The sequence below is a fragment of the Papaver somniferum genome, unplaced genomic scaffold, assembly GCF_003573695.1.
Source record: "Papaver somniferum cultivar HN1 unplaced genomic scaffold, ASM357369v1 unplaced-scaffold_107, whole genome shotgun sequence".
Taxonomy (NCBI): Eukaryota; Viridiplantae; Streptophyta; class Magnoliopsida; order Ranunculales; family Papaveraceae; genus Papaver; species Papaver somniferum.
The window spans coordinates 10,043,072-10,057,772 of record NW_020619603.1 but is presented as its reverse complement, the minus strand read 5'-3'; the positions used below and the strand labels follow the sequence as shown (position 1 = coordinate 10,057,772).

At 37.1% G+C, this 14,701-nt stretch overlaps 1 protein-coding gene and 2 long non-coding RNA genes across 5 annotated transcripts; all 3 read left to right on the top strand.

Annotated features, from left to right (window-relative positions):
• LOC113327698 lies at positions 1–1,545 on the top strand. The gene is made up of 3 exons (XR_003349147.1): positions 1–507; positions 587–756; positions 1,255–1,545. It is a non-coding gene; the product is annotated as an uncharacterized LOC113327698 (long non-coding RNA).
• Positions 1,546–5,786: 4,241 nt separating this feature from the next.
• LOC113328182 (polyadenylate-binding protein-interacting protein 3-like) lies at positions 5,787–12,852 on the top strand. Of its 3 annotated transcripts, none has more exons than XM_026575274.1 (15): positions 5,787–6,008; positions 8,196–8,357; positions 8,435–8,596; positions 8,689–8,825; positions 9,178–9,368; positions 10,194–10,371; positions 10,474–10,704; positions 10,912–11,009; positions 11,080–11,152; positions 11,268–11,298; positions 11,407–11,594; positions 11,697–11,843; positions 11,932–12,030; positions 12,133–12,195; positions 12,316–12,852. In XM_026575274.1, exons 2-15 carry the CDS (start codon positions 8,219–8,221, stop codon positions 12,343–12,345), a joined length of 1,767 nt encoding a protein of 588 aa, XP_026431059.1. In that variant the 5' UTR covers positions 5,787–6,008; positions 8,196–8,218; the 3' UTR covers positions 12,346–12,852. The 3 variants fall into 3 exon arrangements, with proteins under 3 accessions (XP_026431059.1, XP_026431057.1, XP_026431058.1); XM_026575272.1 differs by having other exon boundaries at positions 10,191–10,371; XM_026575273.1 differs by having other exon boundaries at positions 5,787–6,012; positions 10,191–10,371.
• Positions 12,853–13,527: 675 nt separating this feature from the next.
• Positions 13,528–14,319, top strand: LOC113327748. The gene is made up of 2 exons (XR_003349189.1): positions 13,528–13,706; positions 13,817–14,319. It is a non-coding gene; the product is annotated as an uncharacterized LOC113327748 (long non-coding RNA).
• The last annotated feature ends 382 nt before the right edge of the window (positions 14,320–14,701 follow it).

The following is a 14,701-nucleotide window of genomic DNA, read 5'->3' as shown; positions in this document are numbered from 1 at the left end:
GAGAAGAAATTAAGAGATTTGAGAGGGGTTTTAATTGAATTTGTTACAGGAAGTTGTTGCTTAGGTAGAAGATGTTTTTTTGCTACAATTGGTGTTAGGGTTTGAATTGAGAAGAAATTAGGGTTCATATGTATGGTTTGATTTGGATTTTGCATTGTCTGTAGATTTTTGTTTAGGCTCCAGGTTGGGTTTCTCGGATGCTAATTTAATTGTGAGATTTTGCAGTTTTAATTTGGGAATAATTAACGCGTATATGATTTCTTCATCTTCCATATCCCTGCCCCTATACTATTTCGTCTGTGTTTCCTCTCCTAGAAATGTTGTTGTTCCTTCTACTAAACATGTTTAAAATTAAACTCATGAGCAGTAATATGGTAACGATTTATTTTTATCACTGTAATTGCAGGATTAGTTGATTGATAGACACTATTCGCATGTCAAATTGCCAACCATGTTTTGCATGGTCCTAAAGATTAGTTACATATGTGTTCCCTGTGTAAGTAAAAGGTAATGGCCAACAAAGATAATCTTTTGGTTTATATTACATATAAAAGATTAAATGATTTTTAACTTTGAAATGTTTCAGTGAAGGATCAAAATGAATGGATGTAAATGATATATGTTTTATTGTTGTTGATTGCTGAGAATTGTGGAGGGTCAAAAGTACATTCAATATTCATCTCTGCCTACACTCACGCACACAGGGTGTTTGTAAAAATGCCCAAATCAGTATCTCTTCTCAATTTCTATCACAAGGTATTGTTCCGTCTGCCTAAAGAAAATGCAATGCAGTTATGAAAAAAGACCAGATCATTAGCTCTTCTTTTCTGTCTCTTTTTTGTTTTTTGATTCATTTTGAAAAAGACCTGCTATGAAATGTTCTTTTGGTGCACACTTATAAAAGCAATTACAGTGTAAACATGAGGCAAGATATGATTTAGCCAAGTGATTGACCTGTTTCTGTCTACAACAAGGAAAAACTCAAACAGTATGATGGATGTATAAATACAAAATTAGGTTGTCAAAACATGAGGCATATTAGGTGTTTGTCAAAACATGAGGCTTACAGCAATAAATTTATTGAAAGGAGACATCGTAATGGAACAGAAGTGAAACATGAGGCATATTTCTATATGGTTTTATATTTACTTATGCTTAGCTTATGTGAATATAAATTGTATTACTTATAGCATTTTCTGAAATTAATAACAAATCAGGTACCACCCTTATGCATTTGTATTCTTGATATTTCAGATATAGGACAAGTATGTCGTTGGGGCTATGGAGGAGAAAGGAAATTAGGTAACCATTTCCCGTGGTGGTCGGCATAATGCCACAATAACAGGTAACTGTTTGATTTTAATTGAAGAATACTTTCTCAGTACAAATCTTGATTATTTAAATTAGTGATTAAAGGCTTGCTCGGCTTCTTGATGCGAATTTGTGCAATTCAATCTTTATAAAAGATGATCCATGTTTGGGAGGGATTTTCTATGTCTGAAACTCACAATTTGGTAGCGTTTTGGTTTATCTATAATATTCAAATTTCACTAGCATGTAACTCTGTATTTGATCTGTACTTGATCCTGTGCGAATGTACTCACCACTAAGGGTAGATTTGGTGCTACTTTGGGTGGATGACTTCAAATCTTTCCTTACCAATTATCTTCATCTACAATAAAATCTTATTGGTGGTTTTATTTAATTTCTTCACAAATTTTGAGGGTCTGGACACCTCAAATTAAATTTGCTTACATATCGTTACGGTGAAGATTACATTTGTCCAGTGTAAGTTGTTTTGGCAGAAAACGTAACATTAAACACGGATAAATATTGCAAAATTACAGACTACTGAAGCAAAAAGCAAAAAACAAACAACAATCCTATGCAAAATTTGTTTTGGGTCATGTGAGATGAAATGGTAAGAAATGAAGATGTGTATGAATGTAAGAAATGAAGATGTGTATGAATGTAGGAGTGAACTTCTTAGATGTATGCTTAGGATTTGAAGCTCTAGTTGATCTGGTGCTGATGTTCATGGTACTTCAGAGAATGTTGTTGGTGGTTTGTTGCAGGAGTTACGGAATCTGAAGCTGCAACTGAACTGAATTAAAGAATGGTGGTGGATCTGTAGTGGTTTGAAATGCTGTTGAAGGTTGTTTGTCAGATGGGCAAGAAACTGATGAATGAGTTGAGCTACAAAATGAAGTTAGTTTGTTGGTGGACTGGAATCAATTTGTGTTGCTATGGTTGCAGTGGAGGGGAGATTATGAAGCTTGCTGCTGTTGTCGATGTTGCTGTTGTTGTGGAGTTGTGGGTTGAGTTGGCTTTGCAGGCATGTTGCATTGCAGCATTGGAGCTGGAACAGGGAAGAAATGAAGTTGTTGAAGAAATGAATTAGGTTGTCATAGCGCGACATTGGTTTAGCCTGGCAAGATGGCAAAGACCTTGGCAAGGTGAGTCAGTTAGCTGACTTTGACTAGAACTAGCTGACTCAGTCTTGACCTAGAACCCGACTCATCTGACTCGGGCCTAACTCGATGACTTTGACTGAATTGACCCGATTTGAATCATTGACCACTGACCAGTGGCAGCTTTCCGGCCACATGAAGTTTTAATCGGTGGCCAAATAAAAAATCCAAAGCGACCACGCCACACCAAATAAAAAATCCAAAGCGACCACCCCAAATAAAAAATCAAAAGCTAATCCTAAGCATGTATGACACCAAATCAAAGATCCTAAGCGACGGGACGAGGTCAAGCCGCATCAAATAAAAATACCTAAGCAGTAAGCACGCATCGGGGCGAGGTAAAACCGAGCCAAACCAAGATCCTAAGTGGCAGGGTGAGGCGAAGCCGAGCCAAATCAATGGTCCTAAACGTCGGTGTGAGGCGAAGCCGAGCCATAACAAATCAAAAATCCTATGCATCCATCGGGAAGGGATGGGGGGAAGTTGAGCGATACCAAATCAAAAATCATAAACGACGGGGCGAGGTGAACCGAATCACACCAAATAAAATATACATTGCAACGGGCCACCAAATCAAAAAGTGAAAACTACAGTGAGACCCATTCTCACACATTTTTCTACTGAGAAACCCACCAACAGAAAACTGAAGGCGCGCACCCATTTTTTGGGGAAAAATTATTCTCAAACCCATAATTATGAAATTTTGTTTTCTCTCTTCGTTCTTCTTATCTTCTTCTTCTTCTGTTCTTACTCCTCCGAATTCAGTTCATAAAATTGAGTTAAATCTTGTGAGCTGTTCTTAGGAAGCTTGTTAAATTGATTAGTTGGAGACGAAGGTGATGGTGTTGTGTTTGTTTGAGTTCCAGGAGAAGAAGAAGATGATGTTGATGTTTGTGATGAATCTCTCAAGGTTTGATTTCATGAACTTATTATCTCAAGATTTTTACATCTCATAGTTTTCTTGTGATTTGACGAGTTTTTTTTTGTTTTTAGCTTTCTAGATCTGGGAACTTCGGTTCCAGATATCACACGAAATTCAACGGAAACAGTCGATCTGGTGTTGTGTTTGATTGAAGAAGATGTTAGAAGGCATGAGAACGAATGGGTACTTCATTGACGGAATTTAACAGCAACAACAATGGATTTGTGGTGATGATTGGACGCATCATGTCTGCTGAATTGATTTGTTGTGCTATGAATTTGAGGATTAGTGGCCGGAATTTTGAAGGATCGGGAAATTGGTGTTGTAGATATAAATTAAGATAGTAGCAGGTAATGATTGCATAGTATTTGAGATGGGTTCTGTAATAGAATCGCGTTCTGGGAAATTTCAATTGAGCCAGTGGTGTTGGTTGGGATTCCGGCCAATTTCTTCAATTGTTCTTGACAAGAGCGATTGAAATGGGGGTTTTTGGTTTGTATTGAACTGGAGTTTCCAGATCCAGTTCAAGGCTGCCGACGATGGTGGGAATAGTTTGTGTTGGCTGCAATCGATGGCAGCGACTTTTCATTTTTGCAACTTGTTTACTGAAGCACGTAGAAAGATTTGTGCTAGCAAAGGGATCAGAAAGAGCTAGATCTTATGTAATTCCAATAAGATTGCACAAATTCAAGTTCCGTCACCAATAGTTTTGCTGTACCAGGTTTTCCTTGGATTTCTGTGAATCTTTGGGAATGGTTAGCACAGGGTTGAGTTTGAGAACAACACGGAATTATTGGTGTGAGTAACATATACAGTTTTGGGTTATATTGTAACCGAAAAATATTAAATTTTCTATAATTATGGTTGTTGTCATGATTGAGCTACAAACAAATGGATGAATGGATCAGTGAAGTGAGTTAGGAATGGTGGTGTTGATGTTATGCAACAACTATTCAGTCGAGAAACTGTCTGCATAACATGTTATGCATTCGTGAAAATGGATGCATAACCTGTTATGCATCTAAAAATTTGTTGCATAACTTGTTATGCAGTCCAGAAAACCTGCATAACATGTTATGCAGGTTTAATTGCAGATGATGGTGTAAATACATGAAAGAAGATGATGGTGTAAATACATGATTTTGACCAAGATCCCCCGAATAACTGAAAGATAATGGTTTGCGTGGGAGTTAATGAAACATGAAAGAAGATGATGATGTGGTTATGACTGCATAACATGTCATTCAGTCGAGAAACTGTCTGCATAACATGTTATGCAATCGTGAAAATGGATGCATAACCTGTTATGCATCTACAAAATTTGTTGCATAACTTGTTATGAAGTCTAGAAAACCTGCATAACCTGTTATGCCTCCGAAAATATGGCTACATAATGCATTATGCATCGAGAAAATAGATGCATAACCTGATATGCATCCGTAAATATGGATGCATACTGCATTATGCATCAATTTTTTATATGTACGGCTAAAATCAACCAAAAAAATGGTTACATAACTTGTTATAGATGCATAACTTTGTTATGAAAATGCATAATTTGTTATGCAATCGAGAAAATGGTTGCATAATTCGTTATGTGTCTGCATAATGCGTTATGCATTCTTTTTGGTGGCTGCATAATGGTTATGTATCAAGTTTTCGAAAATTTTGCCTAAAACGATGATTACCTCCGATTTTTTCATGAAAAACAAAAATTTGATATTGTTGTTTGTACTCGTTGCGTAACTCTCTTTAAAAGATTTCCAACCATATAAAATTTGTAAATTTCTAAGGTGCGGATTTTTAGATATGTTATGTCCAAATTGAGTTGCCAATTATACCCCTGATTTATAACTCAGTCATGCAGATGCATAATCCGTCATGCAGAAGTTTTTAATAATTTCATATAATTATGGGTGTCACGGAAATAATTATGGGTGTCACAGTACCCAAAATTAATTGTGGGCCTGAGAATGAGAATATTTTTTTTTTGGTCTCCCCCAAATTTCCCCAATCAAAAATGTACGACAGCGCGAGGCGAAGCTACATTACACCAAACCAAAAATATGGTTAAAAGAGAAAAAGAAAGTTATGTGGATGATTTTTGAGTCCGCCCGATGCGTAGCACGGGCACAAAATCTAGTTTAGCTAGAACCCAAAAAACACGAATCATCCTAGTTAACTCACTAGCTAGCTGGCAGTACATTAAGCTTAGCTGTCAACTAAAGTAAAACTCCCCATCACGTGGATAAATCTCTTTAAATTTCCTACACTACCCTTATCTTTAGTTGAAATCCAATTTGAATCCTCATATTGATTTCTGTCACCGGAAACAGCCGGTAATAATAATAATCAAAGAAAACTTACTTCTTAAAGACTTCCCACTCCCAATTTTCTTCCCTCTTTTCAAAACGCTAATATCATCTCTCTGAATCTCGATCAGTTTCATTTCGCGCTTCCAAAACCCCCGAATTCGATTCTGATTTCTGATCCTTCATCATCAAATCCTGTTAACCCTAGAAAAACACCTCGTAGGAGGAGCAGAAGAAGGTGAAGAAGGAAGAGGAAGACGAGGAGGAGGAAATCTACTTCAAAATCAATTCGAACTTGATCAGGTAGGTACGGATCGTTGTTGCTTGATTCTTTGTTTGGTTAATTTCTGGTTTAATTTGAGTAATTTCTTGTTTTTTGGCGTTATGATCGAGGTTTGGTTTGGTTTGGTTTGATCTGCATTGGTTTTGAGTTTAATTTCTGTATTAGGTTTTGATTGTGATTAAATTTGTTTTGTTTTATTTTAGCTAGTGATTTGTGCAGAGTATTATTTGATTAATTAGGAAATTTAGTTAATAGAGGTATGGAATGTTAGGGTTTTTGTAATTTAGCTGGGGATGGGGATGAAATAATATGGGTTATGATTGGTTAGTGTTAAAATGGAGGATTCATTGCCTAATTGGGTTCAAATAGATATGGTAATGTTTTGATCAGGAGTCCTGATCAGGGGTTAGAGTTAGGAGATTATTGAGATTATTGAATTTGTTTGGAAGTTGAGAATTTTCTAGTGTTGCTTAATTGCTATGCATCGGTGTCGATGTAATATTAGAAAAAATTTGTACTCGTACTTAGTGTGCCCTTAAGCTGGGCATGGGGATACCGATAGTTAGTGTGAAGATGAAGGATTGATTACCTGATTGGGTTCAAACAGATATGGGGATGTTTTTGATTAGGAGTTCTGGTTAGAGTTTCGGTTAGGAGATTATTGGAATAAGTGAATTTGTTTGGAAGTAGAAAGTTTCCTAGAGTTACTTAATAGTTATGCATCCATGTCAATGTGATGATAAGATAAAATTTGCACTTAGTGTGTACTTAAGCTGGGGATGTGGGTTGCGATGAAAAGTAGGTTATGACTAATTTGAAAAGCATGGACTGCTTAACTGGGTTCAAACATATATGTAATGTTTTTCAACGTTCTGTCATAGTAACTTTTCTAATATACGTTGCTGTTGCCGCTGATAGATTACTAAGAAGTAAGAACATATTAATTGACCATGTCACATGTGATATGGTATCAACTATGTTAACTACGATTAGTTGAAACAGAATTAAGCTGGTTTAAGGATGGACTGTTGAGAATAGAGGATGAAATTAGAATGTAGTTGAATTTGGCCGAAGGTGGCTATAGAGGATGCACTCATTGTTGACATGATCACATTGTATTGACAAGAGTGTCAATGAATGTCTAGTGATTTGCTCAATCTGGAAAGATCTGTTCAAATAATTTGTTGAGTCATTATAGATTCGTGAACATGAATACTCAGATGATCTTTTAAACCAATTTTTGTTCACCTTGAAGCTGATGTAAGTGCCTTGTGTTAAAGCAATAAGAATAACATGCTGTAATTTGTCGATATATATAGTAATAGAACTCTGCTTAGGCGTTGAAAACTTTCTTGGTTTCTTGAATATGGAGCTCTAGTTTTGGCATTGGGATGTATTTGCACTTTAAAATTGATCTTCTCTAGATAGAAGAGATGACCTAGATAAAATCAGAATATATGTTAGCTGCAAAAATGGTAAAGAAGTCATGTACTTTATGTTTTACCTTACAATTGCAAGCATATAACTATCAATACTGATTTTCTTTCTAAGCCCTCCTAGCATGTGTCACCTTGAACAGCCTTGGCCAAATTCCAAAATTAGGTGTTGCTTAAGCATCATATAGGTCGTAAATATAGACATCAGCCGTTGATAATATATAGAATAATAGTGAAATAGAGTCCTAAATTTATACGCATCAGCACGAAAAAGTCATACGTACTGGGACACACAGCGCCATCTTTATGGTGTTTAGTGGATTTTTTTTCTAGTCATACGAATTAAGAAACACGTGACATGGTTTCTTGCGCCACGCATTCCTTAATCCGTTTGACTCTATTGTGCTGATGTGTAGAGGAGCACTGTCGCTTATGATGTGCTATCTTTCTGATGCATAACATTTCTTATGACTTGTTCGCACGCCCCCTAGATACAGTGCTTAAACTATATCTGGAGGTTTCAGTTTTGTTGAACTTGCCCATCAAGGAGGAAACCACAGGAAAAACTGTTGAACATATTGAATCTTAAAAGGGTTGAGCTGGGTCTTATGAGGGATCTTGAGCATAATTAGCAGAGTTTCCTACTATCGAGATGTTACTAGTTGTGTATATGTGTTTGAGTCTCTGAAAACTATCTACCTTTCGTTAGTTAACCAATGTGGTACTGTCTCTGTAAAATGGGTTGTTTTGAACATTTTAATTGGCTTACAGTGGGTGAGTAGCTGCTGTAGAGAATGAGTCTGCAACAAGCTGGACACCCCAGGCCTACTGCGAATGGGACTGGTCGTCGAAGAGGGGAACAGGAGACAGGGTTTCGGTCAGGAAGTAATTTTCCTACTGAAAAGCCAAATCATGGAATGGCCATTGTTGGAGGTAAAGCCTACTAGTTTAGTCATCTGTAAATGATTATCTCTTTACCCTGTTTTTTATAAGAGCTTCGCCTAATGCAGGTATACTGAATCGAAGCAGAGAAGGAGGAGTTCAAGGTCCTTCACGTGATCGATTGATATATTTGGCAGCGTGTCTTATCGGACATCGCGTGGAGGTCCAAGTGAAAAATGGATCTATATTTTCTGGGATACTTCATGCAATGAATGCCGAAAATGATTTTGGTATGTTTTTGCCGCGTTTGAGTGTTTATTTAGCTTATAATTCTGTAAGTTTTTTCTGATTGTGTTGATATATCATTGCTCGTTACTTGCAGGAATTGTCCTGAAAATGGCTAATTTAACGAAGGTTGGTTTGTCCAAAGGACATAAGCCTGGTTCTGATTCTATTAGCAAGGCACCTTCAAAGACTTTGATAGTACCTGCTAAAGAACTTGTGCAAGTCATTGCAAAGGTATTGCTGTATTTCTGATTTGGATTTTGAGTTCTAGTTTAGGTGATTTACCACTATACGTGTTTAATCTGTTCCCTTATGCATATAGATTCTGGTGTATGAACTTTCTGATAAAGGAGTTTATACAACACAAATCTTCATGTCTATAGTTTATTGATATATTATAGTAGGAAAACTTAAAACTCAAGTTGAAGCGAAGTTATGGCAAACTATTGAAGGTTATGTGTGGCATTTAGTGATCGTTAAGATCACCAAATACACAATTCTTCTGACATCCGTGTTAAAGTTGAGCTGTTGGATGACACAGATATTTTTATCTTATGGGCCTCACCATGTCTTGAAATTGTTTCAGGATGTGTCGGTAACTGGCAGTGAAGTGAAAAATGATGGACAACTTGAAGGACGTCAGGACCTTATGATAGACTCCTACATATCTAAGTCTCAATTTGTTGATGCGGGGAGAGAGCTGGCACCCTGGGCACCTGATGAAGATGATTTGCAGTGTCCTGAATTGGACAACATATTTGATGGCCCCTGGAATAGGTAATTTTTACGATTGTGATTTAGTTAAGAAAATGATGTATTATATTACTGGATTGCTTTTTGATTTTACATACTATATCGTATAAATCGAATCGTCAATTGTAGGATGCATAAGAAAGTCAAAAACTAATATAAAAAATATACTCATTAATATTCAGAAGAAGAAAAAATTAAGTAGGATGTAGATCTATTCATATATTGATGGCAAGTAAATGTGGTAGAGGTAAATAATAAATAAGGTTTGGCCCAAAATTAAAGGATTATTATGTTAGTTTACTGCAGTGTTAGTAGTGTGATTGGATGTAGTTTTATTGGACCTAACTTTAATCCAATACAAAAACGCCACATGTTCTTAAATGCTGGCGAATTCACGGGAAGTTTGAAGTAGTGTGATTGGATGTAGTTTTATTGGACCTAACTTTAATCCAATACAAAAACGCCACATGTTCTTAAATGCTGGCGAATTCACGGGAAGTTTGAGAGGCAAACTTCCAGTGAATTTAACAGCAATTAAGAACATGTGGCGTTTTTGTGTTGGATTAAAGTTAGGTCCAATAAAACCACAGTGAATCACACTACTGAAGTAAACTAGACATAATGATCCCCTTAGGTCTGTTTTGCTCAACGTATCAACCCCTGAACTGAATTAACCAACTTTGATCCCAAAATTGTTGAATTAGAGGATCTTTCTTTCTGAATAGCCCAAACTCTTACTTTTTCTAGTTTTGATGTCCGCACACTTTCTTCTGCGATGGTTGCTATGTCTTCTCTTTATTTTTTTTATATTTTGCTGAATGTGTATTATTTATTTTGCTTCTGAAGTAGGAAATGGGATCAGTTTGAAACTAATGAGGCATTATTTGGAGTTAAGAGTACCTTCGACGAGGAACTGTACACAACAAAACTTGACAGAGGCCCTCAAATGAGAGAGCGAGAAAGAGAAGCTTCCAGAATAGCTAGAGAGATTGAGGGGGAGGATACTAAAGATATGCATTTAGCTGAGGTATATCTCCTTCAAATCGATTTTGGATATTCTTTATGATCTATTATGTTTTCCCACCCTATATTATGCACTCTAACCTGAGTATTATATATGTGTATATAGGAAAGAGGTCGTCACTTTGATCTTGATGTGGATGAGGAGACCAGATTCTCATCAGTCTTGAGGACAGTGGACGATAGTGGATACGATGAAGATGAGGACATTGTATTAGATACTCACAATATGGAGACCTTTGGTGATTCTTCAGGTGCAGCATCTAAAAGATCCTTTTCTGATGTGGCTAGAGGGAAGACAGACAATCTTGGTCCATCACCGAGCTCTTCGTCAGTGGCGGTAATATCGTGACTTTTTATTTCCTTTTGGGGATTTTCGTTTTTGTTTGCTGCAAAGTACATAGAAGAGATGTATAAATCCTTGAATACCCTTGTTTAATGTTTTTGTTGTTTTATAGTTGCACTACCTTGCTCCTGCCTTGGATACTTGCAGTCCATCAGCAAAAAATACCTTACCATGTTCCTATATCTATTTTGCACTTTGTAGGATGAAGCACATTCTCGCTTCAACGCTGGTCGGGACCAATACTTCTCTGCTTCTGGTGATCGTCCAAGACAAATTGATTGTGAGAGCACTCAGAGCAGGTATCTCTCTGCTTCTCTTTTTCTTTGTTTTCACATTCAACTGCTAATCTAAACTGTCTGAAACATTTAGGGTGAATGAGAACAAATTCAAAGAATTAGATGGTAGGAAGAACAGCGTAAAAGAGTCAGTGGAGAGAAAATCTGTGAGTTATATTCCCACTTTTTTTGCTGTGTTGTCTTTTTTGTCTTTTTTCTTCGTTGCAGCTTATGCTTTGCGTATCTTTCTAATATACAAACAATTTCTATAATAACCTGTAGGTAAATGAGGTTCAAGCACCAAACCTTGAGGGTATGTAGAAAGAAACACTATTTTTCTTCTAAAGATGCTGTAAAATCTAATTTGTGGCCCCAGATCACACATGCACAATTTGTTTCATTGATTCGTCTAAGATTGCAGGGTCAAGAAGATCTCAGGTTACAACACAGCATGTCCATCCCCGAGGACGTTCAGGGAGTTCAGCGTCCTCTACTGCGGAATCTGCACAAAGTGGGGCTTCCCCGACTATGGCTCGTTCTGGTTTGTCACCTAGCTCATCCATGGGGTCATTGTCTTCTGAGAAGTCAGCATTAAATCCTAACGCAAAGGTGGTACTGACATACTATGAAGTTTCTTCGCTGCTTTTACCTTGGGTTTTGTTTTCGCGTTTCTAATTTCAGCTCTTTTAATTTTGTGTTGAATGTTGTCAGGAATTTAAATTTAATCCTAATGCAAAGAGTTTCACCCCGTCAGTATCACCAGTACGACCTCCTTCTCCGGTACCTGATGGTTCCTATTATTATCCAAATAATGTTTCTCCGGTCCAACATATGCACGGATTACCAGTTGGTGTTGGGGTAAGATCATAGTTTTAATTTTCTTACTACATATCCCCGACTTACAAAATGGTAGCAGCTAATTTTAACTTCTTGTGAGTTTCTGCAGATGGGGGCAGCATATGGGGGACCGCAGCCTGTTATGTACACTCCACAAGGGGGACCTATACAACCGGCTCAGACATTTTTGCATCCCAATGGACAGTTGGTATGCGACTAGATTACACTTGCATCTGTTTTCCTTTGTGAAGATTTTTTTTAACAAAGAACTGAAGTTAATCTACGTGTGTTTCATCCATCTATGTCACAGTATGGACAACAGATGATTGTTGGCCACCCTAGGCAAGTATTGTACATGCCAAACTATCCTCCGGTAAGATATACAATAATTACCTTTTTTTCACTTCCGGCAGTCTCAAAATTTACCAATTCCCCTTTTTTCCTGCTGAACTTCACTTGCCTCTTCTCAAAACTTGTTTGTTATCACCGGCAGGACATGCCATACAAGGGAAGAGATTTCTAACTACACTGAATAACTTACCTCACCTGGGATTTCATGGTTTCTGAGGCTGGTTGTTAACAACAGAGTTCTGATACGAGAGAAGAAGAAAAAGGAGTCTGAAAATAGACTTCGGGAGAAAGTGAATCCCCCTTACGTTGCCCCTGCGGCTGCACCAGTGTTCTTACAAGAAGTCTTTTCAGGGCAACTATCTGGAGTCAGGGAAAGCGGGAATTTGAATGTCAGCACTTGGCGATTTTATTCCTCCATATCATGGTCTAAGTGCACATCTTTTTTCATTTCTTGTTTTTTTCTTGGCGTCCTCAGTAGTCCTCGGTAGATTTGGATCTCAATATATATATAGGTTTTTGTTTGGTTTGGTTTGTTTTTTCCTGAGAGAAAATAATTAGTAAAAAAAAAATAATTCAACTAGACAAGCATATTATACTCAAAAACTAGGTGGCTAGGACTTGAACCAAGAAACAATACATACTATTATTATGCTAGACTCAGCATTTAAAGGTTGTGCAATTCTGCGTCCCAATATTACATTTCAATTAGCATTCAAATTAAAGTATCAGATCAGGGAAAGGGTTGTCCAATCCACTCTGTAACTGCTCTCTTTGGAGCTCTCTGGAAATTCCGTATTCATAATTCTGTCCAAATGTGCATCATACCCGGCGATCTGCATAATAGGGCTAATTTGAGGGCCAAAAGGAGATCTCCATCAGGCTAATTCGGCTAAGGTGATCTTTCGTATAATCCTGCATGCGTGATCTTGAATATTATCAGTTCCCTAGACACAATAATAATTATTGAAAGGCGCACGATCCACGTTCTGTGAATTTTTTTAGTAATAAATCGAGGCCCGCCCGTTATGGTTTGGTGCACTCTCCCTACCCAAATGATTCCTTCTACGAATTCACAAACCTCTCTTTCCTCAATTGAAGACTTTATTCAATTCTACAATAAATACTATACATGGTGGAAGGAATCAGTTGGGATAAACACAAGGAGTTTATTAATCATTTTTGACTTTCCAAAGATGCACGATCCACGTTCCGTGGATTTTTTTTAATAAAGAAACCAAGGTGTCCGTTCCTGTTGTCGTTTGTTACTGTCTGATGTCTACAAATTATTTCTACCGATTTAAACAAGTTCACTTGTATCTAGAACATCCACTATTCCAGTCTATAAATAGCTTTTCAGTACCTCATATGTTTCAAGCTGTCATTCTGATCAAGTCTGCAACAAAAACAAAAGTCTTTAAGAAAATTTTGTTTTGCTTGTTCCAAAATTAGTCATGGCGGATACTAGAAGTGTGATTATTTCGTGTCTGTTTGTCTGCACTCTCTTTGCTTCGAATACGCTCATGTGCACTGCAAGTAAGTAATTGCATATATTCTCGTCACAGAAAAAATAAGAGCAATCTTCTCTATATGGATCTTATAATTAATTATTTTCTTTTCTTGTTTGTGGATATATATATATGCAGAAGTAGATCTCGAGTGTACTCGAAAGGTGGAAGAAGGCGGTAAAACAATAGTAAAAACAGGATATCTTATTTTCGTTGGATTATGCTCTACTTTAAAGGCCTGTGATGAATTATGCTCCAGCCGAACAGATACATCTGGCAAAACCAAAGAAGGGAAAAGTGGTAACTGCTTCGTTTATCCGCAGGCAAGTCCTATATTGGTATGTGGCTGCTGCCAAGTGCCATAAATAAATCAATGCGAAGCTAAATGGCTGTATAGGTTTTGCTATCGAAGCTTTGCATTAGTTATTTCCGGTGCCGGTCTTTCTGGAATTTGATGGGTCTTTGTGTTCATTTTGTTGTCTTTGGTTTTTACGTGCCTATCAGTTGTTTATGCCTCGGCATTCTTTTTTTCTTCTTCCATAGGTGTTATACTTTTATGTATCTTCCTTCCCTTGTAGATTGTCAAAAACATAAATAAAGAAAGAAATAAAGACAGGGCTTTGCTTTGTCTGGTTTTTTGATCGTCTTTGTCATTGTTTTTCTATTGCATAAAACCACATGAATGTTGGATCGATATGCTTCCGAGTTTCGCTACTTTTTTTTTTGGTTAACCAACAAACAGAATGAGAACAAAAAGATCCAGTATATCCTTGAACATAATGGAACTTATTATATCATCGGAGATCATTCGGAAATGCATTCATCTAGCAATGAAAAGTACAAGTAATATCGAACTCTCTCCATCCATGTATTAAAAATTGGTTCCCTCATAGGACATTCTAAATCGCCAAATATGAGGAACATAATCGGACTTTACGACTTCACCGTCTTTAGAGGTTGCTTGAAACGACAAAACCTAGTTCTTGAGAAGAAACATGCCGGCAGTTGGTGAAAACCTTCCAA

Coding starts and splice junctions, on each gene's coding strand:
- LOC113328182 (XM_026575272.1), top strand. CDS start 8,219: ATGAGTCTGCAACAAGCTGGACACCCCAGGCCTACTGCGAATGGGACT. Junction 8,358..8,434: donor TGGAATGGCCATTGTTGGAG/GTAAAGCCTACT, acceptor CGCCTAATGCAG/GTATACTGAATCGAAGCAGA. Junction 11,844..11,931: donor GATTACCAGTTGGTGTTGGG/GTAAGATCATAG, acceptor GAGTTTCTGCAG/ATGGGGGCAGCATATGGGGG.